At 41.1% G+C, this 27,362-nt stretch overlaps 1 protein-coding gene and 1 long non-coding RNA gene across 2 annotated transcripts; one reads left to right on the top strand and one right to left on the bottom strand.

Moving 5' to 3' along the window:
- The first annotated feature begins 11,793 nt into the window (after positions 1–11,793).
- Positions 11,794–15,952, top strand: LOC119011317. The gene is made up of 2 exons (XR_005072159.1): positions 11,794–11,854; positions 15,768–15,952. It is a non-coding gene; the product is annotated as an uncharacterized LOC119011317 (long non-coding RNA).
- A 2,904-nt stretch (positions 15,953–18,856) lies between these two features.
- Positions 18,857–19,636, bottom strand: LOC119011399 (cortexin-1). The gene has a single exon (XM_037084485.1). The coding sequence runs from the start codon at positions 19,526–19,528 to the stop codon at positions 19,253–19,255; it is 276 nt and encodes a 91-aa protein (XP_036940380.1). The 5' UTR covers positions 19,529–19,636; the 3' UTR covers positions 18,857–19,252.
- Positions 19,637–27,362: the final 7,726 nt, after the last annotated feature.

Genomic DNA, 27,362 nt, shown 5'->3' with positions numbered 1-27,362 from the left:
CCGGTTTGACTGCTGCTTGTACGCTGCAACATCAGTAAAAAGAACAACAAACAGTCCTGAGTTATAATGCTGTTGGATGTTTGGTTCAGATGTAATTATTTTCGGCACACCCAGCAATCATCAGTAATGTCATTTATCCCCCTCAGTTAATTCTAGCAAGCAGCAAACTCATCTGAAATGCAAATTCTGTGTGAGAGGCTCGTTGATGACTGAGACACACATTTTGAAAGTCGACCAACGTTGCATTGGGGGAAATCTGAACAACTATGAGATCGACAACCGAGTAAACTCTCATCTGTTGATGATTTTGAATTTCAGAAACATCCATTAGCTGCATAAAACATGAAGCTCAAATGTGTTATTTTACTTTAAAACTATGTAATGTTTTCTTTTTCTTTGTCACAGCAGGGTTAGGTTTGGGAACATGAGGTGTTAAAAAGGCTTTAGGAAGTAAACCTTGAAGGAATACTTCTCCTCTGTGCTGTGACGCACAAAATCACAAAAAAAATGGAAGAAAAAACCCTCTGAGGATAAAACTCTTCTCCAAGGCTCTGCAGACTATTGTCCACATTCTTCTCAAGCTACAAAGAAAATCTGACAACCGCTTAGTTTAGGATCTGTTTTTTTTTAATTTTGTGAACTCCTGATAACAGCTGACATCCTTCAGGGATTCAACTCAACAGAATAATTTATTAATATTTTTCCTCTTAATGGTCAGAAGCTGATTCCGGAGCACTTAGATGGATCGATGACTGTTGGGACTGGAAGGATGAGACGACACCAAAACAACAAACAACAAACCAAAACTTAAAAGCGCTAAAACACGACAGCTCTCTCCAAAGATGAAAGCGTCGTGTCATTCCTGTCCGTCACCCTCGGCTCACATCAGCTGCACGGCCTTCGTTGCCGATCGGTGGTCAGAAAGGTCGTGCGTTGATTGACAGGTGTGATGTGCTGCTGAGCATCACAACTAATCTTGACAAATGAGTGCAGCGTCACAAACTGCAGCGGCGTGAAATGAGGTTTAATTACTGCCGGTTATTACAGTTATTACAGCTCCGACGCTGTTTGTGCAGCTCTGCTCTGCTCCGGCAGACACACGACACCTCGGTTTGGTTTGTAGATGAGCTGAATATGTTTGGTTTCGTTGCTGAAGGTGAACATTTCTAAACCTATAGTCACATCACTTGGTCATATTCTTTTCCATGTAATATCTGAGTTTGCCACATCTCCATTTACAGATTATCTGTATTCGTACATGCTCATAGTGTCGAGTATGCTCTCTGGACTAGCTGTGCCCCTTCATACCCAAGTGGAATTTGAATTTTTAACATATTGGGCTTCTTTCAAAGGGAACAACAAAAAAATCAACATGTGTATTTTTCTAAAAGCTCCAAAACTCTGAACTAATGCAGCGTTCAAGACAGCTCAGAGGTTGAAAATGTCTGTCCTCACACTAGAAAGTTGGAATTCCTCCTTTGAAACCCGGCAGATGGAGTTACACAACAACTTCAACACACGTGGGGCGTATTTATAGACTGCAGTGTTTGTTTTAGGTGAGTTAATGGAGTATTTAGATACGTTTTAAAGGTATAAAAGTGCAGTAAAATAAAATATATAATGGAGGGAGGCTGCACTGCTGAGGGTTCACTTCTGTGCACACCTGCCAGAGATGGATCATTTTGTCACGGTCAGACAGGTTTTTGGTAACTTTTGGTGTTTGTGCTCCTGTAACACACCTTTTGAAATTTCAACCATGAGTGTGATATTAAACACACGACCACCGAGTCCTGAGAAGAGACCCGACCAGGCCACCTAATCCAGAACGCCCGTGTGAGTGGACTTTAATTATATACAAAGGACTGAACAATTGTCAGGTAGATGAGTAAATATTTAGATGTTTAAATTTTCCTAGAAGACTGTAGTTGGATTTTTAATCATCAGGTCTTTGGCGCCCCCTGCTGACGGTACCAGCATAGATTCAGCTGCTGTGAGTCAATGGCTGACAAAATCCTAATACAAGACAAGCTCACAGATCAGACCTCTACTGCCACCTACTGGTTACATCAGGACCAGCACTTTGATTCCTGCCTGAAAGACTAGATCACCATCTCTCATCTCTCTACTGTGCATCATGACACGTCTGTTTGTTCAGAGACAGTTCACAGAGAAATCAACCTCATCATTCTTCTTCTGACCCGTCGTGATAATCCACAAACCGCAATATGAGTAGATTCTTTCTATTAAACTACACCAGCCAGCCATGTCGCTGCGTGGAGGGCTGCGTTTTCTCATGGACATGCACTCGTGCCCGGGTTAACTAGTCTTTCATCCATGAGTAGATCCATGCTTTGTTCTGCTTGGGAACACCAAAAGAAAATGGCTCCTACATGAAGCTGCTCACAACAAGGTTTGTGGCGTCGTCATGTCTGGAGAGAGACATTGTTGTCGAGCTTCTCAAATGTTCCTGTTCCATAATATTTAAGAAGGCCGACATCTCAAACTCTGCAACTCACAGCAAAATAATCTCGATGGACACACAGCACTGCAAAGCAGGAATAAAAATATGTACTGTTGATTCTGGGGTGAACTGTCCCTTTAAATCTTGCTTTATCAGTAAAAAAAAAAAAAAAAAATGTCTTTACTTGCCTCAGTGCACACACAGCAGACATCATCATGAATATTCATTAGAACCACATTAGGTCCATTTACTGACTCTGCTCTCATTGTGCTGCAGTTTATTCGAGGTAGAAGTACATTACACGTGTACGTTTTCATTACCTGGACATTAGGAGAGTTTTCTCTCATTAAAACGCTCCTTACTCTCTTTATAATCAGCCGAGGGAAGATTCAGATGGGAAAAGCAGACGATAGAAAACTCTGCTGTTTGCTTTATCATCCTCTCACCCCTGGCCTCACTGTCACATCATTGATTTTCTTCCCACTGATTGCACACAATAACTTTTTCACAGTGGAAAAAAAAAAAAAATCATGCAGATAATCTGACATTTTCCCAGCAGAGAGGAAAAATAAACTGCCGGTTAGATTTCATTGATTTTAAACATGGATAGAGCTGAGAGTGAGACGACAGAGTTATGAGACATGATTATTAATTCAAGCAAATTACTTCTGAGCCATTAGTTCTGAGTTCTGCTCTCCACATTCAACATTGTGTCTGCTGACTTCAGGTCATTTATTGCAAAGGTGTGTTTGGTGGTCTTCTAGCGCCACCTGCTGATCTATTTTTGCTTCAGATAAAAATAAACACAACCACATAAAGCCTGACAAGACATGAAGCCTCTTCTGTTTTTGACAGTTTGATGATCAGACTCAAAAGATCTTAAAATGTCAAAGGTTTTTAACTAAATCCACCACTGCCATATTTACCAAAGGTTGCCTGGTCATATTTGGCTGTGAGGTTTATATTTGAGGTACATATATTTCATCTTTTAACTCTAAATTTACATAATCAAGGTACTTGTTCACAGAGTAGCCTCCTGCATCACAATCTATTCAGAACAGACTTGAGAAAAGTGTAATTTTGCCTTTAAAACCTGTGTTCTGTCTCCACTACGACCTTATTTCATGTTTCAATCCATTGTTTTTAACTCTTTTGTAAATTCTGTAAAAATAAATGTGTTTATTACTCTGATGCTGTGAACTAATATAAGAAATAGGTGTTTATTATCCTGCATTTTAACTTCCTATCATACATAGTTTTCACTGTTTTTAGCTGTTTTGTGTGCAAGACATGTTTTCCATCTCGACACCGCTGTAAATGATGTTTCCTCCTCACTGGTTTCTGGAGGCAAGTCAGAGTTTTACAATGAGCAGAATCCCACTGAGGAAAATCTGTGAGAATGAATAAAATGTACTTGACTTATACTGAACTGGTAAACCAAAATACAAAGACTTTTAAAACCCAGCAGGCTGATAAAGCAGGAAGCTGAGAAGTAAAACGAGGAACTCAGAGAAGACGTCTTGTATTTTTACTGTCATAAAAATCTACAATAAAAACAAAACAAAAAGACAGTGGAGTCGTCTCTTCTGCTTCTCAGTGACAGTGGCCTCGAACAAGGGTTGAGATTCACAGAAATCTTCAGAGGATGTTTGTTCCATCGAAAAATAATCGCCAAGTTGTAATAAGAAATTGTCAGAAAGTGTTTCCTATGGCGAGAAATGCTGTTTAGGTTTTCTGGACCCAGTGATGCACCCTGAGACAAACCATGGCGAGCGTAGAATGTTCTGGTCCACTCTTACAAAATGGCTGCCTGTCAGCCCACATCTCACCTGTGGAGACTGATCAGACAAAATGGAGGCCAGAGGTCAGGCCCATGTTACCTGTGGAGAACTCAAGATGACAGAAACATGTGAAGTGTTCCTACTTTAAACCTACTTAGATCTAACACACATAATAAACATTTGATTCTCAACCAGCCAGCCTTTAATGTGTCATATTTGAGCAATATCAATATATTCAATAAGTAATATCACTTTTATTGATCATAACTGTGTGTATTTAATCTTGCACATTGTAAAGCTGCTATAGCTCCATCAGGTGGGCTCAAGAGAGAACTGCATGTAAAGGAATTAGAGGGTTTTAGAATTTCTTGATGTCATGTCATTGCTATTATTTGTGTAATTATCTGATTTACTGATAATTTAAAAGCATGGAAAGAAGTGTGTATCTGCCTCACTCCACCAGCCTGAAACAAACGTCTCCACCTGTGTCGCTACTACAGGTAGACCCCATGTACCACTGACCACAGACATATGAAAAAATTGACCAAGTTTCCCAGGGATTGTGATTCACTCAGAATCAGAATTCCTTTATTGATCCTGCAAACAGGGGATGTGTTTGCATGTCACAGCAGCCTAAGCACAGTTCAGTTTAATAAAAAAAATAATAATCATGGTACAGTATAATAAAAAGATAAGAAATTGATTCTGATCTATACAAGTGCCTCGCCCCTTTCTGTGACATCACCCCCATGAAGTCACCGTTCACATTTAATTTCATTTCAATCAGAACTAGAAAATAATACAGGCTTCATGACTCTCCGGCTATTACCGCAAAATAAATCCCACCCACCGATTTCCTAACGAATCCAGGCGGTGCGCGCCAAAAGGGGCGGTCCCGCCCACTTCCCGCGCGAAGTTACTGCATTTCCCTCCAAAACTTTAAATGCCTAACAAATTAATGACTGAGGGGTCTTCAGTCCAGAGCGGCTCTTCTCTGAGGACACACACAGTAAGTAAACTGGTCTGTACTAATCTGCTTTATGTGTACAATTATGTGCTCAGTACAGGTGTATTCATGTCTGTGTGTGAGGTGTTCAGATCAGTTGTTACCTACAGATCTCAGGTAATCAGCCCAGGTGATATTTCTTCTTCATGTATCAACCAGCTCCATATAGTAACTACCTTCATGCTCTAAGCCCGGGAAGCTAACATTATGTAAGTGCAGGTTAAAAGAAAGCTAGCCTCCCTCTCATGTGGGTGAGATTTGTTTTTGCCTCAAATGTTTCTGAAATAACTCTGAACAGGAAGCTTAAGACATCTCATTAACTTCTAAGTGTCGAGGTAAATTCGGCTGGAACATAATCCTGTAACTACGTCCAATTAAATCTGCAATGGACGTTATGTTAGCTTGGTGCACCAAACCTCCATTGTGATTTTGGCCGTTTTTTCCTCTGCCGTGTTTATTACAGGCACAGTGCACAGTTAATTAAATTTAGGTCGCTATCTCAAAACAAGTCGTTTGTTTCGGTAAATTCGGCATGAAGTTTTTATTTACTGATTCATTATTTTGAACGGTATGAAAGCTGGTTAGCTAACATTGTTTGCTCAGTTTAAGTGAGTGGTTATGCTATGTCATGTTAGCTAGCTGGCTTTAAAGTTGTTGGCGATGCACTGCACGGTTCGGAAACACATTACCAGCGACTCAGCTGCCTTTAGTAAAGAGTAAGGACACATAAACCGGGTACTGACACGGTAACGAGCTTATAAAGACTTCTGAGTCATTTCATCGTCGTGTTTTTACAGACAGGTTTGCATGTTAGCTAAGGTCTGTGTCTGTTGGAGAGTGTTAGCATGACGCCATTATCCTGCTGTGTAATGTTAGCTTGTTAATACTAGCAGCAATATCTGAGTACAGCACAGTTAGCTAACAGGCTCCATTTGTGGTGTTCATAGATACTGACTACTAACATACTGAGACATTATTAAAGGTCATTCTGAGCAGCTAAACTAGTTTTTACACACAATATGCAGCCTCATTCTTGTATGCACAGAATGTGGTCAGTGTGTTTGTCTCAGTTCCATTTTAATGTGGTTTTTAAATCACTGCACTGACTGTGTGTCAAAAGATAGACTTTAAAATCATATTACATGTGGACAAAGCACTAAATGTTCTCAGGATTGATTTGGTTTACTTTTGGTCCACATTTTTTAAAATCAGATTATAGTAGATTTTATAGTGCAGAGTGATGTGAGACTCCTGAAGTGCCGTCATGCAGATGGTCACAGACTGCTATATCATTTCTTTTGTAAAATTATAATCCTGTAAGAAATATCCTTTTTGTTGGATGTGTCTTTAATCTGATTACGTCATATATTTTTTCTGTTAAGATCAGAATACACACACACACACATAGTCACCATGTTATACTAAAGTACTTCCTCCTCTCTCCAGGTGAGCAGTGGGACTTGTCTTCAGCTTCAGGTGGAACAGCTCTGACCTGTACGGTGATCAGACCTGGAGAGGAGAGACACCTGGTCCAACAAGGTCAGTGCTAAAACAGGTGCAAAAATTAAAGGCAGAAAGTGTGAGATTTGTCAGTTGCTGTTCATTAATACTCTGGGATCAGTAAATGATTCTAGAGAATAGTCGAGTCTCATTCACAGGTGGTTGAATACCGACAGTTTTGGTTGGCAGAAGCCACGACAGTGTCACTGTTGGGACACGAGTCTCTCTCCCTCTTTTTCTGTTTGTCTTTTAAAAAAAATATAAAAAATAAGAATAATATAGACAGTATCTCTGTTTAGAGTGGCTGTATTTATTTGACCTCATTTATACATAGTATAAATGATAGAATCATATTTTATTTAACATGTATATCTTCACTGTTCAGCCACAATATTAAAACAACTGACAAGTGAAGTGATCATTGATCATCTTGTTACAATCAAATGTTCTGCTGGGAAACTTTGACTTCTGTCATTTCTGTGGATTCTCTTTGACAAACACCATCCACCCAAACACCGTTCAGACCAACTGCACCCCCTCATGGCAAAGAACCCAAGGTGTCACACTGGCCTCCTCATTCTTCAGATCCCAATCCAGTTGAGCATCTGTTGGATGCGCCAGAACCAACTACCATCCATGTTGGGGCCCCCATGGATTGTTCTTGGCTCAGACTGCATCCAGTGGAAGCTCAGTTGGATTGAGATCTGGGGAATCTGGAGGTCAGGTTGACACCTTGAGCTCTTTCCCACGTTCCTCGGGTCGTTCCTGAGCGGGGGGGCACTGCCACCAAGGAGTGCTGCTGCCATGAGGGGGTGTACTTGGTCTGCAGCTGTGTTTGGGTGACTGGTGTTTGTCAAAGAGACGTCCACATGAATGCTAGGACTCCTGGTTTCACAGCCGAACATGACATTGGAACAAAATCATCCATGTTATTCATTTCACCTGTTAATGGTTCTAATGTTGTGACTCTCAGTGTATACACATGTTAAATATTTTATGAATTAAATCAAATAAATGCATTTAGGCTCTGTAACCAGACTTGTTTATATTCCCTCTCAGTAAAAAATAAACTGTTTAAAATACTTTTACTTCCTTTGAACCTTGTGGGTTTTGAGCTGGGACTTCTTCTTTTTTTTTTTTTTTACATTTTAAATAGACAGCTTCATGTTTGTAGATTCAACATTAACATTAGCCTCGGCCTAGTCGTGTGGCAGGGAACTAAAAAGGATTGTATTCAGTTTCTGACGTGCAACTGTGCGATGGCTCAGTTTTTTGATTAGAAGTTCTTGTTGTCTCATTCATGGTAGAGCTGCAGCAAACTGAGCTACAAACACCAGCAGAATGACTGGAGACATGTTGATTTCTGGTGGCCTGTGTAAGGTTTCTCTTGAGCTGTTGTTGGTTTGTCTACGTCCTTCTGAGTGTATAGACGATGTTGAGCAGAGCCTGGTGTTAACATTGTTGTTCTTATTCATGGTAGAAGTGCAGTGAATTGAGAGCTACAGCAGAACTGAGTGGAGACGTGTTGTTTTGGAGGCGTCGTGGTAAAGAGCTTTTGAGGGACAACAGTTCAGTAACAGTAATCCACCTGTTAGTGGTCTGCCAGGCTAACCTGGTGTTATAAATATAATTTACTGGTTAACTTGACCAGACTTCAACTATCTTCAATGGCAAATGCCCGAGTGCAGTCCATCGGAGCTGTAAGCAGTGTTTTCCATGAATGGCAGTAGTCAGGCCTTTGATCAGCTGCTGGTATTGGTAATAGCGTATCTTACGAGCCCTCGTGCGATCCCGCCAACTTACAGGTCCCTCATGTTCAGACACCTATGGTTGGTAGAAGCGTGCACAAAGTGTGCGTGTTTAGCTTGGGCCTCGGCCTGGCTAGGGACATGCTCAGGGCCACGGTAGAAGCTAGCCTGACGCCACTAAAGCGGCTTGGATCTCTGCCCTCATCTGTCCATGACGATTTCCCTGGCGAGTTCAGTGTGTATGGACGCGATGCCTTTGCTTGAAGATAATGTTGAACCTCTGTGGTAGAACTAAATTAAAACAATTGCAGGAATTCATTTTCCTTGCAACTGTGTGCAACAGCATCCTGCTTGATAACACCATGCAGAGATCATTACAAAGCTGTTACAGGGCCCTCGGCCTCACTGCCCAGCAGACCACTAATAAGGATTTGAATGTGTTGTGGTGACATTTTTGTTTGGAAGCAGTTGTTGTGGTGACATTTTTGTTTGGAAGCAGTTGTTGTGGTCATGTTCATGGTAGAAGTGAAGTGAACTGATAGTTACAAACAGTTTGAGCGGTTGTTAGTTTGTCTGCGTCCTTCTGAGTGTATTGAAGGTTTGTTTTCAGTTCAGGTTCGTCTTCACTCCAGCAGGCAAATGTTTGTTCAGAGAGTGCTTGATGAGCTTTATGAAGCCTTGAGAGTTGTTTTGCTGGAGAAACATCATGGTATAAAGGCTAACAGTGTTAACTAAATAATGTTGAGTGCAGTAAGCTATGACAAGCAGTTCACCACCGTGGAGTTCTCATCACTAATGTTCAGTAACAGCGATCCAGTTGTTAGTGTTCTGCCAGGCAAACCTGGTTTATCAGGCTTGTGTGAACCGACCAACCAGAGCAGACTGAGGCCTGACCTCAAAACCCACAGGATTCAAAGAGTGTTTTTACAGCTACTGGATAAACAAAAAATGTAATGTATATAAAAATATATTTTGAAATAAAATGTAAAATGAAAATACAAGTCTTCTCACTGTTAACAACTTGACTTTCTATGAGTCCTGTTAATAGCTCACAAAGTGCGTTTTTTTAACAACCTGCGAATGAGACTCAAAAATCAGCTGTCTTTCTACAGAATTGCTTTATGAGTATACCGACATCGCGCAATTAATCAATTGATTAATAATTGTCCTCCATAATGCAGGACACTGGCTTGTCTCACTTTTCCTCTCTAAGGTCTCAACTTTCTGCTTTTAATGCTGTTTAACTTAATCTATAATAATACATTGATATGTTTGATCAGCAAATATTTAATATTGATAATGAGAATAATAATAATGATAATAATAATAATAATAATGATAATAATACTGATAATAATAATAATTAATGATAATAATACTGATAGTAATAATAATAATTTAGTTAAACATTCAAGTTGTGCAAAATATGAAAAGTATTATTTAACACTGTTCAGCTGAAACATTAAAACATCTGACAAGTGAAGTGAGCATTGATCATCTTGTTACAATCAAATGTTCTGCTGGGAAACTTTGACTTCTGTCATTTCTGTGGATTCTCTTTGACAAACACCAGCTACCCAAACACCGTTCAGACCAACTGCACCCCCTCATGGCAAAGAACCCAAGGTGTCAAACTGGCCTCCTCATCCTTCAGATCCCAATCCAGCTGAACATCTGTTGGATGCGCCAGAACCAACTACCATCCATGTTGGGGCCCCCATGGATTGTTCTTGGCTCTGACTGCATCCAGTGGAAGCTCAGTTGGATTGAGATCTGGGGAATCTGGAGGTCAGGTTGACACCTTGAGCTCTTTCCCACGTTCCTCGGGTCGTTCCTGAGCGGGGGGGCACTGCCACCAAGGAGTGCTGCTGCCATGAGGGGGTGTACTTGGTCTGCAGCTGTGTTTGGGTGACTGCTGTTTGTCAAAGAGACCTCCACATGAATGCTAGGACTCCTGGTTTCACAACACAACATGACATTGGAACAAAATCATCCATGTTATTTATTTCACCTGTCACTGGTTCTAATGTTGATGCTCTCAGTGTATACACATGTTAAATGCTTCTTACAGATACACTCAGAACCTCCCAAAAAAGTCTAAAAATCTTCACGACACACGAAATAACCATAAGTACACACCAAAACTTCACAGAGTCACTAAAAACTACTATAAATACTTACAAAACCTCCACAATAACACACAAAACCTCCACAATAACACACAAAACCTCCACAAATTCACACTAAACCTCCACAATGACACAAAAACCCTCCACAATAACACACAAAACTTTCACAATAACACACAAAACCTCCACAAATACACACTAAACCTCCACAATAACACACAAAACTTCCACAATAACACATAAAACCTCCACAATGACACAAAAAACCTCCAATAACACACAAAACTTTCACAATAACACACAAAACTTTCACAATAACACACAAAACTTTCACAATAACACACAAAACCTCCACAAATACACACTAAACCTCCACAATGACACACAAAACCTCCACAAATAGACACAAAAACCTGCACAAAGAGACGTGAAACTACCACTGCTCTTCTTTCTCATCTTGCAGGTGATGGACGGTCGAAAGGACGAATAACCAGACGAACAAGACGAGCCTCCACAGGAGCCTGAAGGGAAAGTGTGAGTATCTTTCACCTGAACTTTACGAGGGGGATCAAACATGGCTGATGTATCTGCAGAGTGCTGATGGTCACTGCTGGTTTCTCCAGGACGAGAGCAGCCAGGAGCTGAAAGTTGTGGGCTGCCACAGTGTTCTCACACAAAAAAACGGCCTCATTGTCGTCTGCATAGGATGTGTTCAGTGTGTTTGTCTCAGTTCTGGTTTAGTGTGTTATTTTTATCACTGCACTGACTCCCTGTGTGTCAAAAGATAGACTTTAAAATCATGTAATTTGTGTATAAAGCACTAAATGTTCTCAGGACTGAATACATTTGGTTTACTTTTGGTTTACCTTTAAGAAACACAATTTTAAAATCAGATTGTAGTGTATTTTACAGTTCCTGTGCAGTGCAGTGCTCCTAAAGTGATGCAATGCACATGGTTACAGATTGCTATATCATTCTTTATTATAAAATGATAATCCAGTAAGAAATCCCCTTTTTTGCCAGATGTTTCTGTACTCTGATTACATCTTTTTTTCTGTTATGATCAGAGTATATATCTTCACACACATGTGCATGTAGTCACCATGTTATACTAAATCACCTCCTCCTCTCTCCAGGTGAGCAGTGGGACTTGTCTTCAGCTTCAGGTGGAACAGCTCTGACCTGTACGGTGATCAGACCTGGAGAGGAGAGACACCTGGTCCAACAAGGTCAGTGCTAAAACAGGTGCAAAAATTAAAGGCAGAAAGTGTGAGATTTGTCAGTTACGGTTCATTAATACTCTGGGATCAGTAAATGATTCTAGAGAATAGTCGAGTCTCATTCACAGGTGGTTGAATACCGACAGTTTTGGTTGGCAGAAGCCACGACAATGTCACTGTTGGGACACGAGTCTCTCTCCCTCTTTTTCTGTTTGTCTTTTAAAAAGGCAAACAATTCTGCAAACAATTGATGTTCAAGTAAAAGTAGTATTTTAAATGGATTTTACTAAGTGTTATATTTTTGGCAACTGGCCTTGTTTTTAGTTCAACATGTTAAATGGGTTTGATTTACTGAGAGGAAATATAAACAGTACGTCTTAAACACCTGCATTTATTTGATCTCATTTATATATAATATAAATGATGTAATCATATTTTAGTCAACATGTATATCTTCACTGTTTAGACACAACATTAAAACAACTGACTGGTGAAATGTTTTTGGATTAGAAGTTCTTGTCGTCTCATTCATGGTAGAGCTGCAGCAAACTGAGCTACAAACACCAGCAGAATGACTGGAGACATGTTGATTTCTGGTGGCCTGTGTAAGGTTTCTCTTGAGCTGTTGTTGGTTTGTCTACGTCCTTCTGAGTGTATAGACAATGTTGAGCAGGGCCTGGTGTTAATATTGGTGTTGTTATTCATGGTAGAAGTGCAGTGAATTGAGAGCTACAGCAGAACTGAGTGGAGACGTGTTGTTTTGGAGGCGTCGTGGTAAAGAGCTTTTGAGGGACAACAGTTCAGTAACAGTAATCCACCTGTTAGTGGTCTGCCAGGCTAACCTGGTGTTATAAATATAATTTACTGGTTAACTTGACCAGACTTCAACTATCTTCAATGGCAAATGCCCGAGTGCAGTCCATCGGAGCTGTAAGCAGTGTTTTCCATGAATGGCAGTAGTCAGGCCTTTGATCAGCTGCTGGTATTGGTAATAGCGTATCTTACGAGCCCTTGTGCGATCCCGCCAACTTACAGGTCCCTCATGTTCAGACACCTATGGTTGGTAGAAGCGTGCACAAAGTGTGCGTGTTTAGCTTGGGCTTCGGCCTGGCTAGGGACATGCTCAGGGCCACGGTAGAAGCTAGCCTGACGCCACTAAAGCGGCTTGGATCTCTGCCCTCATCTGTCCATGACGATTTCCCTCGCGAGTTCAGTGTGTATGGACGCGATGCCTTTGCTTGAAGATAATGTTGAACCTCTGTGGTAGAACTAAATTAAAACAACTGCAGGAATTCATTTTCCTTGCAACTGTGTGCGACAGCATCCTGCTTAATAACACCAAGCAGAGATCATTACAAAGCTGTTACAGGGCCCTCGGCCTCACTGCCCAGCAGACCACTAATAAGGATTTGATTGTGTTGTGGTGACATTTTTTGTTTGGAAGCAGCTGTTGTGGTGACATTTTTGTTTGGAAGCAGCTGTTGTGGTCATGTTCATGGTAGAAGTGCAGCGAACTGATAGTTACAAACAGGTTGAGCGGTTGTTAGTTTGTCTGCGGCCATCTGAGTGTATTGAAGGTTTGTTTTCAGTTAATGTACATCTCGACTCAAGCGTAACTGCATTCTGAGAGTGCTTGATAAGTTTTATGAAGCCTTTGGAGTTCCTGTCTTGCAAACTGATAAATGCAAACAGCTTAACCGGTTGTTAGTTTGTCTGCGTCCTTTTGAGTGTATTGAAGGTGTGTTTTCAGTTCAGGTGCATCTCCACTCGAGCACGTTAATGTGCATTCAGAGACTGCTTGATAAACCTTATGAGGCCTTGGAAGTTGTTGTTTTGCTGGAGAAACATTGTGGTATAAAGCTATTCAGGCTAACGCTGTTAGCTAAACAATGTTGAGAGGAGTAACTACGACAACCAGTTAACCACTGTAGAGTTGTAGGCACAAAAGTTCAGTAATAGCAGTCCAGTTCTCAGTGATCTGTTAGGCAAACATGGTTATCAGGCTTGTGTGAACCGACCTCAAAACCCACAGGATTCAAGGAGTGTTTTTACAGCTACTGGATATAATAAAATAATATATTTTGAAATAAAATGTAAAATACAAGTCTTCTCACTGTTAATAACTCGACTCTCTCTGAGTCCCGTTAATAGCTCACAAAGTGCGTTATTTGACGACCTGAGGATGAGAATCAAAAATCAGCTGTCTTTCTACAGAATTGCTTTATGAGTATGCTGACATCACCCAATTAATCATTTTATTGATAATTGTCCTCCATAATGCAGGACACTGGCTTGTCTCATGTTTCCTCTCTAAGGTCTCAACTTTCTGCTTTTAATGCTGATTAACTTAATCTATAATAATACATCATGTTTGATCAGCTAATATTTATTATATGACTCTGCAGAGTAACTAGTAACTAAAGCTGACAGACAAATGCAGTGAAAGTATGAATAATATAGATAAAAACTCAAAATATGAAAAGTATTCAACATGTATATCTACACTGCTCAGCCGAAACATTAAAACAACTGACAAGTGAAGTGAGCATTGATCATCTTGTTACAATCAAATGTTCTGCTGGGAAACTTTGACTTCTGTCATTTCTGTGGATTCTCTTTGACAAACACCAGCCACCCAAACACCGTTCAGACCAACTGCACCCCCTCATGGCAAAGAACCCAAGGTGTCAAACTGGCCTCCTCATCCTCCAGATCCCAATCCAGCTGAACATCTGTTGGATGCACCAGAACCAACTACCATCCATGTTGGGGCCCCCATGGATTGTTCTTGGCTCTGACTGCATCCAGTGGAAGCTCAGTTGGATTGAGATCTGGGGAATCTGGAGGTCAGGTTGACACCTTGAGCTCTTTCCCACGTTCCTGAGCAGTTTTTGCAGTGTTGCAAACCCCAGAGGAAAGTGTACAACAATGCAGTAATGATGCAGCAAACCCAGAAGGCAAACTGTACAACAGTACAACAGTGGAGACTCAAAACTCATCAAAAATAGACCCAGGTCTCTTTGTGGAGGACAACCAACTACCACAAAAACAACTCAACAAACAAACAAAACCTCTAATACATTAAAAACCTCCATAAACACACACAACCTCCATAAAACTATAAAAACCTCCACAAACACACAAAACCTCCTCAGATACACAAAACCTCCACAAACACACAAAACCTGTAAAAACAAATACACAAACCTCCAAAAACACACACAGACCCTTTAAAAATCAACGCAAAACCTCTTCAAATACACAAAACCTCCACAAACACACAAAACCTGTAAAAACAAATACACAAACCTCCAAAAACACACACAAACCCTTTAAAAATCAACACAAAACCTCCACAAACAAGCAAAACCTTTAAAAACATACAGAACCTGTAAAAACAAACATACAGAACCTGTAAAAACAAACACACAAAACCTATAAAAAATACACAAAACCTCTAAAAACAAACAAAACCTCTAAAAACAAACAAAACCTCTACAAACACGCACAATACCTCCAAACATAAACCCTCTAAAATCAATAAAAACCTCTAAAAACAAACACAAAACCTCTTCAAATACACAAAACCTCCACAAACAAGCAAAACCTTTAAAAACATACAGAACCTGTAAAAACAAACACACAAAACCTCTTAAAATACACAAAACCTCTTAAAATACACAAAACCTCTAAAAACTAACAAAACCTCTACCAACACACACAAAACCTCCAAACACAAACCCTCTAAAATCAATAAAAACTTCTAAAAACAAACACAAAATCTCTTCAAACACACAAAAACCCTAAAAACACATAAAACCTCTACCAACACACACAAAACCTCCAAAAACAATTATAAACAAACACACAACCTCCACAAAGAGACATCAAACTACCACTGCTCCTCTTTGTCTTCCTGCAGGTGATGGACGAGCGGTGAAGACGAACAAGACGAACCTGAAGCAGAATCTGAATCTGTCTGTCTTCTGTTGACAGCTCCTTCAGGTCGTGCAGTTGTGTGTTGACGACTGTTTCACCTGCTCACAGACAGTGAGCACTGTTGTCTTTACTGGCTATTTGCATAATAAACCCTTTTTTTTAATTACACCCTGTTGTGGTTTTAATCCTGCTCACCCCAAATTTTTAAAGGATATGTTGAGTGTTTTGATGGAGTCCAGTGTCTCTCCTCAGTGGCACTGTCAAAACTTTTGCTCTATCTGATATATCATTTTTTTTTTCTGCAGTGGAGATCAGGGCTTCCATTACCTTAATTATCTACAGTCCTGTTTTGGGAATTACTGATTTAGAACAGGGCCGATGTGTTGCTTGATAACATCTGAGCAGGTTAACCTCTCCCCATCTCTTATCACATTAATGAAGCTAACATGCTCATTATGCAGCCTCATTGCAGTCTGCACAGAATAATTTCTGTGTGTTTGTCTCAGTTCGGGTTTCATGTGGTTTTTTTAAGTCACTGCACTGACTCGCTGTGTGTCAGAAGATCACTGGTCTCTAAAGAACTAAATGTTCTCAGGACTGAACACATTTGGTTTACTTGTCCGGGGGGTTGGGAGGGTTATTTAAAATGTTTGTTCTGATACAGTTAGTTACTCTGAAAAGCAGTCTGTAACGTCATCAAGGTAAAACTGTCAGCTTATCTAAATCAGACCATAAAACATAACTGTTCACTGTGGCTTTCAAAAAAGTAAATTAATTTAATGTTAATCTGCATGTTTTTAATATGATCACAGCAAAGGAAAAGTGTGTGTGTGTGTGTGTGTGTGTGTGTGTGTGTGTGTGTGTGTGTGTGTGCGGCTTGTGGTTTTACTTATTATTAGTTCACAGGGCAGAGCTGCCACATCCAATGTAGCAGCGATATATGTCTCTGCTGCCGACCCCCACTAGGTGGAGCTCCTCCCCTTTTCTTGCTCAGTCTCACCTGCCACACCTTCATACCAGGAAGCATTGAACACTGTACAATTCCAACAGACTCTCACTACTCACACCACTTGCTGGCTCTTCTCCACAAGAGTCGGGCACTTAGACAAATGTACACTATTTAAAACACCCACAGTCCCCTGCTGCTCCCTCTGAGGTTTATTCCTTTTCCTTTTAAATACCTTGTGTTTCTTTTTCTGAATCAGTAGTCTAATTTAAAGTGTTGTATGATGCACAGGCTGTAAATCCCTCTGAGGATAATTCTTGTGGATACGAATAAAACGGTGATTAATGCTCAAACTACTCAACCAAAAAGCAAAACTACTTTTTTTCTGATAAAACAGGAAGCTCAGGAGTAAAACAAGCACCTCAGGGATGCTGTCTTGTATTTTATTGTGATGAGGAGTCTGAAATAAGATGCTTTCACACTTTGTTGCACAGATTGGTTGATGGATTTTGTTATCTTTTGGTCAGAGTTCCCCTGTTTTCAACATTTATGCTAAGCTAATCATCTCCTAACTATTTTCTATATTCATCTCTTAACTATTTTGTAAGTGCTGAATCGTTGGCTTGTTTCAGTTTCTTGAGTTTCAGTGATTCGAAACTTGGATGGTCTGTAGTTTCTTGAGGTTGTTAGCATTTTTAAAAGCTCTATAAAACGGTGCAACTACAACTGAATCTGAGCCAGCGCTGCAGTCTTTCATATGTGAGTCCCATCATGTCATTCTCATCTGCATCTCTTTAATTCATTACAAACTCCTGTTCAGCACTTTTGTTATCTGATGTACGCGTGTTTGAACTTTGCATGTTTGGACAAGAGAGACGTACAAATAAGAGCAGAGTGCTCAGATGAGGGTCTAAGTCGGCGTAGGGATATATTTCATCTGGGGGGGGAGTGATCCGGCTCTGCGAGGGCTAATCCTCGTAAATTAACCGACTTTGTCTCTTTACGAGCATCCCATTGATTATTCGATTGATTTAATTTGCTCTAAATCTTGCTGAGATTGATTTCAGGGCGGCAGCGAGCGCTCCAGTAGGAGTTTCTGTGTGTGAGTGTGTGTGTTTGATAAATTAATGAAACTTTTCTAAAAATCAGGACGAGACAAAAGCTTTTATTTTTCATTTAAAAAAAAAAACTGAATGCCACTTTGAAGAAACATTAGGAAAATATCTATATCTTTTACAAGCAAGAGTCTACATCCAGGAAGCTGGGCCGCGTATGATCGTTTGGTATCAAACAGTCCTTTGGTCGTCATTAAAGAAAGAAAAATCAACTTTAATAAACCAGTAAAATATCGATACTAAACTTCATTTATAAAGAGTCTTTCGTGGCCACATGTCAAAGGACTTTACAGTTTAATAAGGACAGAAACAATAATACAAACCATGTGGCAAGAGGAGCTGTCGTTAGTACGAAATAGATATTAGCTTTTTTTCCCTCATATCTCTACAGGCACTGTTGAACAGATTTGGCTGGTGCGCTGGACGACGGCCTAAAGGCAAAAAAAAAGGGGGGGATTAGGCGGAGGGAAATTGGTCTACATGCATTTCATAATCAAAACTTTTTATATGACACATATTCACTCAGCGGCATGTTGGACCCCTGCACCGAGCCTCATAAGCCTCTTAAAGGGAGAGAGCGACATGAAACAGCACCACACACACACACACACACACACACACACACACACACAAAAATAAAGTGCTCTGTATTAACTGTTATGTATTATGAACCATCACTTTCCGTAGTGGCATGAGATTGAAATTCAGGACGCAGTGTATTTTTAAAAGTTAAAAAGAGTGACACAAATAGCAGCTTGAGCTCCAATTTACGGACACAATTATAAATGATTCCCTCCAATCACAGAGGCTTTGGTTCATTTACATCTTTTTTCTTTTTTTTACCTGAGGATCATCTTTAGAGGTGGTGTAAACGCCTCGCAGTATCCAGCATGGTTCATATTAAAAAAAATAAATAGATGAGTTCCAAGAAAAACGATGACATCTTAACTTTTGGTTCAGCTACACACCAAAAAAAAAACATATAAAGTCGTCTCATTTTTAAATCTGCAGTATCTGTGTGTTCTCGACTCGTCTGACTGACTGACATGTCTGAACTGAACAGATGTCTCTTTTTATTCAATCAGGACCTCTCTTGCGGCAGCTCTGCTCTCCAGCCCTGGGATTTGTTAAAACATTACACAATTACAAAAATGATGACATGATAAGCGTACTGATGGTTGCCTCCCTGCAGCAGCCTCTGTCACTGTAAATTGGAAATGGACGCAGGGACTTCTGACGTCTCTGCTTCTTTTTCTCTCTTTGTCCTGCTGTGTATTTTTTTACTCATAACTCAGACATACTGTCAGGTAGAGTCTCTAGTCGTCAGGCCAGCAAACGTCATCAATCAAAAGTCCCTCGAGAGCCTCCACACGTCCAACCTCCTCCTCTCCAGCTCAGCCCTCATCTTTACACCAGCGCATAATCAAACTGTCCTCTGTCCAGTCCCTCCTTGTGGTCCGTCCACGACGATGAAGGCATGCTGCTGTAGGGGTCCAACAAGATCCGGACGCAGCGGACGAGGAGGAAGAGCAGCAGCAGCACGAGGAGGCCGACGAAGCAAAGGGCCGATCCCTGCTCGGGCTGCCCCGTCATGGGCTGCAGCACCGTCTGGCCCCTGGGGAACCCGGGCGGAGCAGGAGAGGAGACATCGTAGTCCACAACCCAGTAGTTTGAGTCGCTCATGTTGGAAACGAGGGGGAATAGTTCTGAAGGTTGTTTTACTGTGTGTGTCTTGTTTTGCTGTCAGAAAGCTAGGAGGGATGCAGGCTCATCTTTGTTATGGAGAGGAGAGATCACATAGTGGAGTCTGAACTCGATCCACGGGGCAAATAGTGAAAGTTTTCCTGTAAAAAATCAGTCGCGTAAATTAGTAAAGGTTTAATTGGGGTTAACTGGTTCATGTGTCCCTCTCGCTTTCTCTTAAGAGGAGCTAACGATACAAACGCTCGCGGTCACTACTTCAGTTCATTTGTCAATATGCTAAGTGTCATCCAAGAGCGGCCCTCCAGGGGCATTTATTGTGATTAGAAAGCGATGTGTAAATCTCAATCGAGTGGCCGAAGATGTTCCATAGATCAATCAAAGTGCTTGCAGGCTGTAAATGATCGGCGTTGTGATGCCTCAGAAGAACGTCTTCATATCGAATCGCTCAAGTGGTTCGGTTGATTTACTGCAAGACGCTTCTGTTTTTTTTTACATCTTCATCTCCAGGGAGGGATTCGGTCCTCAAGATCCCTAAGAGAAGAAACAAAAAGCAGACGAATGAACATATGAATGAGCAGGTTCTCCAGTGTGCAGAGGTGCTGATGTGAGGGGGAAGTCTTGATTGATTCGAGGGGTTCGGAGCTCGACGGGGGCGGTGGTGTCAAAGATTATGGATTTTGTACTGTTTCAGAGCCTGGAGGGAGGTATTCTCCGGGGGTGGGGCCCCTGTCGACACACACAGTTTCACTTAAAAAACAAACTACTTACAAACCCTGTCTGATCTTCTACACAAGGCAGAGGCTCATCCCATCGCCTGAGCTCAGGTACAGTGCAAGATAAATAAATCAGACACTGATGAGGGAGGAGAAAAATGTGGGGAAACCCTCAGAGAGTTGCTGCACTCTTGCACGGAAAACACTCTCCGTAGCCTCTTTAATGGGCTGTGGAGTGGAGAGACATTTCCTGCTGGAGGTGCACTTCCAAGTCAGCAGATTCTATTCCAGGAGGCTTCGTCACCCTCCTTTACCACCCCGCCGACCCTCGCGAAGACACGTTGATAGCCCCCCTCCCCTCCTCCCTGCCCTCCGGGGTGATGGGACTGAAAGGGCCGAGCGGAGGTTTTAATAGGAAAGACTTAGAAGACATAACGAAGGGAGAACGGCCTGCCTCGGAATCAATTATCAAATGGCCTGCGGTTGCATCAGGCCAGGCAGCTCAGGTTAGCTGAAGCAGATTCAACAGTCAGAGGCCCATGAAGTTTTACACAGCAGGACGACACGTTAGTCAGTCAGGGAGCAAAAAAAAACCACTTAGAAGAAGGTTGCTAACGAAGCTGGAGTCAAAGAAATGACGCAAGATGATCAGATAGTGCGTGAAAACAGTCCTGGAAGGAAATGATACAGGTTCTTGATTTTAAAAGTTAACTCAGATTAAAACCCTTCCTGGTGTTTAGCGAGTCACTGCAGCTCTACCTGACAGCTCACTTTATGCTACGTGTGCAGAATTTACAGTACGAGTGGAGGCTTTTATGTATCGCAAACTTGTCTAGTTCTTATTCATGAGCACACTCAGCAGATATGCGAGCCCATTGAAGATGTCCAGGGAAGTTCATAACGCTCTGCAGGTTACCCAAGGTCATAACGAGATATGCAAACGCCGGCGAGCAGAGGAGGAGGAGGAGGAGGAGGAGGAGGAGGGCGGTAAACCCTGCGGCACTGAGGTGCAAAAGCAAATACAGATTTTAAGGAATATGAAAAAGAGAGAGCTGCATCATCGTCACACCTCATAGATCCTCCTCCAGAGAGCAGCAGATACATCACACTGTGGTGCCCGACCACAGGTGGAAACAATGAAAACTGACTGTTAGTTGTGGACAAATCTGAAAGAATCGAGAATGGAATAGCATGAAAAGTAGATTCAGCCCCGCAGCAGCCACTCCGATGACCTCTGACGACATGCGGTGACATATGGCGCTCTTCGTGGCTGTAATACCTGTGACACCTCCCGTTTGTACCTGTGGATTATGACAGCGGCTTTAAAAATGTCAAGGACTTCTCCAGATAAGAAGGTGGAGACTGCGTTCTCTAAAATAAAGCCTGAACGGCACCAAATATCCACAGTTGAAGCTCTCTTGTCTTTTAACTTTTATGATTTTATGGCATCTAAATGATGATTCCAGTATATGTGACACTTTACTCTTCGACTGGAAAGCAACAAAGATTCATCTCCAGGAAGAATGAAAACAACAATGATCAGAGAAACAATGAAAAGACGGGCGGTTTACACCTTTATCCAGCGTCTCACAAGAGAAAGCAGTAAGAAAATGATGATTTTAATAATTTATGTCCAATTAAAGCTTAAACTACTACCTCTTTATTAAAAAAATGAAGGACAAAAGACACACTGATGAACTGGTGAGGCACCAGTTGTTAATCAGATCATTCCTGTATAGTAAAGATGCACTTTGTAATTTGGTGAAGACATTTTAATTAGAAGAGAAAGATCTTTTACCTCTTTTAGACATAAAGAGAACACAGTGTCTGTTTTCATCAGTGAATAAACAAACTAGGACGACACAGTTTTATATTGTTTTACTTTGTGTATTTGTGGCGGACCCTGCCACGTTTCCACGATTTTCTCAGAGAACAGCTTAATATTAACGTTTCTTAAAATTCTGAGTTTGAAATTCTACATTGCACCCCTTTAAGGGATAGATTAAATATATATACTTCCTTTAAAACATTGAATTTTGGCCAGTTTTCATTGTTCCAATATAATGTGAAGTGAAGTTACACAACAGAACAGAAGTTACAGCCTGCAGAGGACAACTTGTCTTTCATGAAGTTTCCCTCGGCCACGTCTGACACGACAGTCACAGCTCCAGCCTGAAGCTAATTCATGACATCAAAACAAAACAGAATACAAAAATCAGTGCTGTGTACTTACTTGTGTGACAGGTGATGCTGCTGCTGCTGCTGATGATGATGATGATGATGATGATTCAGCTCCAGGATCGTCTCTGGATGCACGCCGAGCTTCAGGTCTGATCTCTGGTCACGTCCTGCAGCACCTCCTCCTCTCCTCTCTTCTCTCCTTCTCCTCCGCTCTGTCAGGAGCTTTAAGTCCGCTCACTTTGAGGGGTCCGGCCCACCTCCCTCCCTCCCTTCCTCCCTTCCTCCCTCCCTTCCTCCCTCCCTCCCTCAGCTGCACACATAATCTCCTCGTCCGGATGAGTACAGCGCCCAGAGCCGTGTGTGGCTTTGACATTATGTAAGAAGAGAGGACACGGAGCGGCTCTTGTAGCCCTGCAGCCAATATGTCACTGACACAAGTGGGAGTGAGTAATTAGTGTCCCGTTTTATATTATGTTATATTCCCATGTTTTATTTTGTTTTGAGGATTCACTAATCACCCACCAGATTGTTGGAGTTTGTTTGAAACAGCATAAATCAAATGTTGACTCTTTCTTTTAATACCTCAGAAAGTTTCCTTGAAACAAATGAAAAACTGTTTATGAGAAATTCGACCCTGATGATACTGGATTCGATAAAAGCAAGAAAAAAGATCCAACGTTGACAAATCATTCAATATTCTTATAAAATCAGAATATATAGTCTGCATAAACATATATTTTGCAACGACAAAATGAAGCACTTAAAGCAACACTATGATGCTAATTTTCAGGTTCTTTATTTGCAGTTTTATTTTGGGTGTCTTTGTAAAACAGATTTACATACGTTAATTTTCGAAAAACATTTTTCTCAGATGCTTCATTGCTGCAACATCTCGGGTCATGCTGAGCAAAGTAGTGTGATCTAAAATAACCGTGCTACAGCTGTATGTCTGCTGACTGACAAGAGTGTATATGTTTTATAATAAACATATAAAAATATATATTTATATAAAGGCTTGACTCCAAACAGTTGTTGATTTTACGAGGAATTTCCTCCAAAAAAGTGCTTAATTTAAATAAAACTTACAAAAAATGTTATTGTTAAAAAGTTAAAAGTTAGAAAAAGTTAATGATGAAAAGCTCCCTGAAATAATACATTTAAAAAATTCCTTTTTCAGTTTGATAAAGTTTTGACAAAGACGTCATTACCGCAGGTTGCATAAGCTGACTTAGTTACATCTTATATCAGATGCCTCATATGTTTTGTTGACCTGCAGGAAACACATTATCAAGATGTGGAGCAAAACAGGTGATTCAGCCTGACTGCGCCTGTGGCTGGGCTCCAGACACTCGCTGTGAGAAGTAATTAATTGACACAATTAAAACGGTACAAACACCGGGACAGATTGCCATTCGTACACATCCGCATCTCCCTGTAGGTTTAATTAATAGTCAGTGGATTGTAACACTGCCCTGACGGGGCTCGTAATCAAATCACACTGAGCTGTGTTGCCGCAGGACGCCCACTGAGGTCCTAATTGATAAAAGTCTCCAACCTGTGAGCTCATGAAATTCAACATTTCCATCACTCTCCCTGTTGTCACAGATGGTGCGGCGGGAGGTCAAGCTGTGGCCCAGCGAGCAGACGTAGGTCACCTCTGCAGGGTACCTGGACCCAGAGACAGCAGGTGAATCTGGGTTACTGAAACCCAGAGACACATGAGGAATGATTGTGGGGCACAGATGAAACTTTACTGTTGACATCCTCATAACAAAACGACAGAGACTCCTGAAACATGTATCACCACTTGATGACAACAGAAACAACATGATGATGCACCAGACCTTTATTGCTGGTTGGGATTTGACAAGAAAACAACTTGTGTAAAGTGCAATATGTTAGAATTTTAGTTGAAAACATTCCAAGTGATGGATATTGTGTCGCAGGGATATCTACTAAAGTTAGCATGCTAACCAGCTAGCCCCAGCCCTTGAGGCGTAAACGCAGATATTTCTCTGGTGCTCTGAACTCCCAGTTTGGGCCGCTAGATGAACAGCTAACTGAGCTAACCACCCAACTGCAGCTAATGTTAGCAGCAGTTAGCGGTTCTCCTGGTGATATTCTGCCCCCTGTTTGTTTTTAGTGCGAACTTGACTCCCATATCGCTCCTTCAAGGTACAAACCCACCCATGTAACGTACATAAGTCAGGTTAAATTATGTGCAAACATAACTTATCTACTTTTAAGACATTAAAAAACATATATTGTCTTCCACTATGGTCACTCAGGTCAGTTATTTTGAGACATACTGTGTTGAAGTTTGCTGCTTCTCATCAAACCAAATTAATTCAGACTGAAACAAATAATCTAGGTTTCATGACATGTAAACTCCGTGTAAAAATCTGCTTGCATAATGGTCTGAATCTGCGAACACAACACTGAAAAGCTTTTCATTATGTAGGTTAGGGTTCAGCGTGGTGTGTCACCAGGAACACACTGTAATAACTGAAGAGGGAGAGAAAGGAAAGCACTGCACTGCCTCCCAGGTCTCCTCTGCTCCCAGGCTGTTGTGTTAATGCATCCATCCATCTCCATCCAATCACATACAATAAGCATGCTCACTGCTCAGGGGGAGGAACATGGACTCTTTCCACGAGGGTGCTCATACTAATGTGTATCCTGTGATTCAAATGTTTGACTGTTGTTGCGCTGCACAAAGAAATTAAACCACACGTGGAATCAGAGTTAATTCAGCTGCGGGAGCTGATGTTTGTTCACACGTCAGCGGGTTATAGTCAAGAGAAGCGAGTGGACTTTGGGGGAGCGGAGGAGGTTAGTTAGTATAAGGACGTCGCCGGTCATTCATCACAGCAGACAGCCGTGGGATGAGGTCTCCTATATATCGGCCGTGTGTGCGAATCTACAGGCACGCGTTATTTAAAGCCTGATCTATCATCCCTACACTACCAAATCTATAGGTTTATCAACCAGTGTCAATGGCCAGATCCATGGGCATCTATCAAAGCATGTCAGCTTTGAAATGAGAAAACAACGGACACACACACACACACACACGTGTAGAGTTTAATTGTCTCTTGTGAGCAGGAACATACACAGCGCATACAAAGCTGCTGACTGCGAGGAAGCCTGGACGGAGCAAGTCGTTAAACAGCACTCTTTATTCTGCAGACCGACATATTACTGGGTAAAAGTATAAAAAAAAAACTCATGAATTTAATCTTCTCGACTCAAAGGTGAAATATCGAATGTTGAGGTCAAGGACAGATGTAATTTGTAAATCTTAGTGGGACACTTCAAAATGCATGAACACCATGATGACGAAGAGAAAATCTGGAAATAAAAGGATCATTTTTCAAGCTTTTCCATTCTGAAGGATTTATCTTTATTCTGATCAAATGGAAAGAAAAATGATCGCATAAATTAACAGACAGATTTTATCCAGTGAACTTAAAGAGTATAAATGTTGGAGCATGTTTGTGCCTTGACTTGATTTATATAACAGGACGGTCAGTGGCATCAAGTGTGTAAATGCAGCTGAATCAGGTGCTGCTCAGCTCGAGGACAGCAAACTTTTTTCAGAAGAAATTTACAGACTTCAGTTGCGCAAAACACACTCACATTTTCGACATCAGAGTCGATAAGAGTAGATGAAGACGTGAGGTGAACAATCAGAGTCAACCTGGCTCAGGTGTGCAGTTGCCATGAGGTTGAAATGACAAAAAGGCACACATACAACAATCTCTCAAGAGTGATAAATATAAGAAACATTACAAATACAGTAATTCATCAACGCCAGAAGGCGAACACTGACCTCTGCTAGAGGTACAAGGATGAAAGTACGTCAGGAACAGAAATAGCCGTCTGTCGAGTGTGACAAATTAGAGGAAGTCTGACAAACTCGGTTCTTCATTAATGACACTCCGCTGTGTTCAGAGTGTGATACAGCAGTGATGTGACGATGTCACCACCTCCAGGAGAGCGTGAGAATTATTGTATCCTGCAAAAACCTTGATGTCGTGTCTGAGGATCTTATTGTTGGTCCAACATAAACAAAGCTAACAGGAACATCAAAACACGTATCTTCCCTGATAGAAGAGCTACCTCGACTTCTTAACTGATCACTTCCTCTGCCGAGAACTAAAATGATAAATAAATCTTTACACATCCACCTACTGGAATAAAACACCTCACTAAATCCTTCATTCACCACTGTGGTATGCATGTTGTTTTACATGTTGGTCTGGTTTACGTTGGTTGAAAAATAAGCTTTTTAAAGACTCACAGATCTGAACATAAGACTGCGAAATTAACAAAACACGGATGACGTTATTGCCCGACATTATGCAGAAACCAACCGCAGCTCTGCAGCATCTTTACAGTTCTCCTAGAGATTGTTTCAGCATCAAGTCACTGCTGGATCACACTCTGAACACAGCAGAGCTCTGTGGCATGAAAGAAGATCTGACTTTGTCATGCTTCCTAAAATTTGTCACACTCGACAGATGTTTTTGTTTCTTCAGTTTCATCCTTGGTCGGTGTTCTGTCGTCTTCTGATGTTTTACCTTCTGGCACTGATGAATTTCTCTACTTGTAATGTTTCTCATATTTATCACGCTTGAGAGATTCTTGTATTTGACAAAAGTTAAAAACAAAAAAAACTACAAAGTTGAAATGCGGCGTCTAGCACGTGGATAATGACGAGGGCGACTCCCACCCTTTGATTCATTGTCCAATAGATTTGAAGCGACGTTCAACCAGCTATTTAATGACAACTGCACACGTGATCTATGCCGACTTTATTCTGCAAGTTGACTGCATCATGTCTTTGTCCACTCTGACAAGATAACGTTCAAACAGTTTAACATTTCTATTCTGCCTCTTATCCATTTTGTGCTTTT

Source organism: Acanthopagrus latus, chromosome 21 (assembly GCF_904848185.1).
Source record: "Acanthopagrus latus isolate v.2019 chromosome 21, fAcaLat1.1, whole genome shotgun sequence".
Classification (NCBI taxonomy): Eukaryota; Metazoa; Chordata; class Actinopteri; order Spariformes; family Sparidae; genus Acanthopagrus; species Acanthopagrus latus.
The sequence above is the reverse complement of the archived record's forward strand: the minus strand, read 5'-3'. Positions and strand labels throughout refer to the sequence as shown.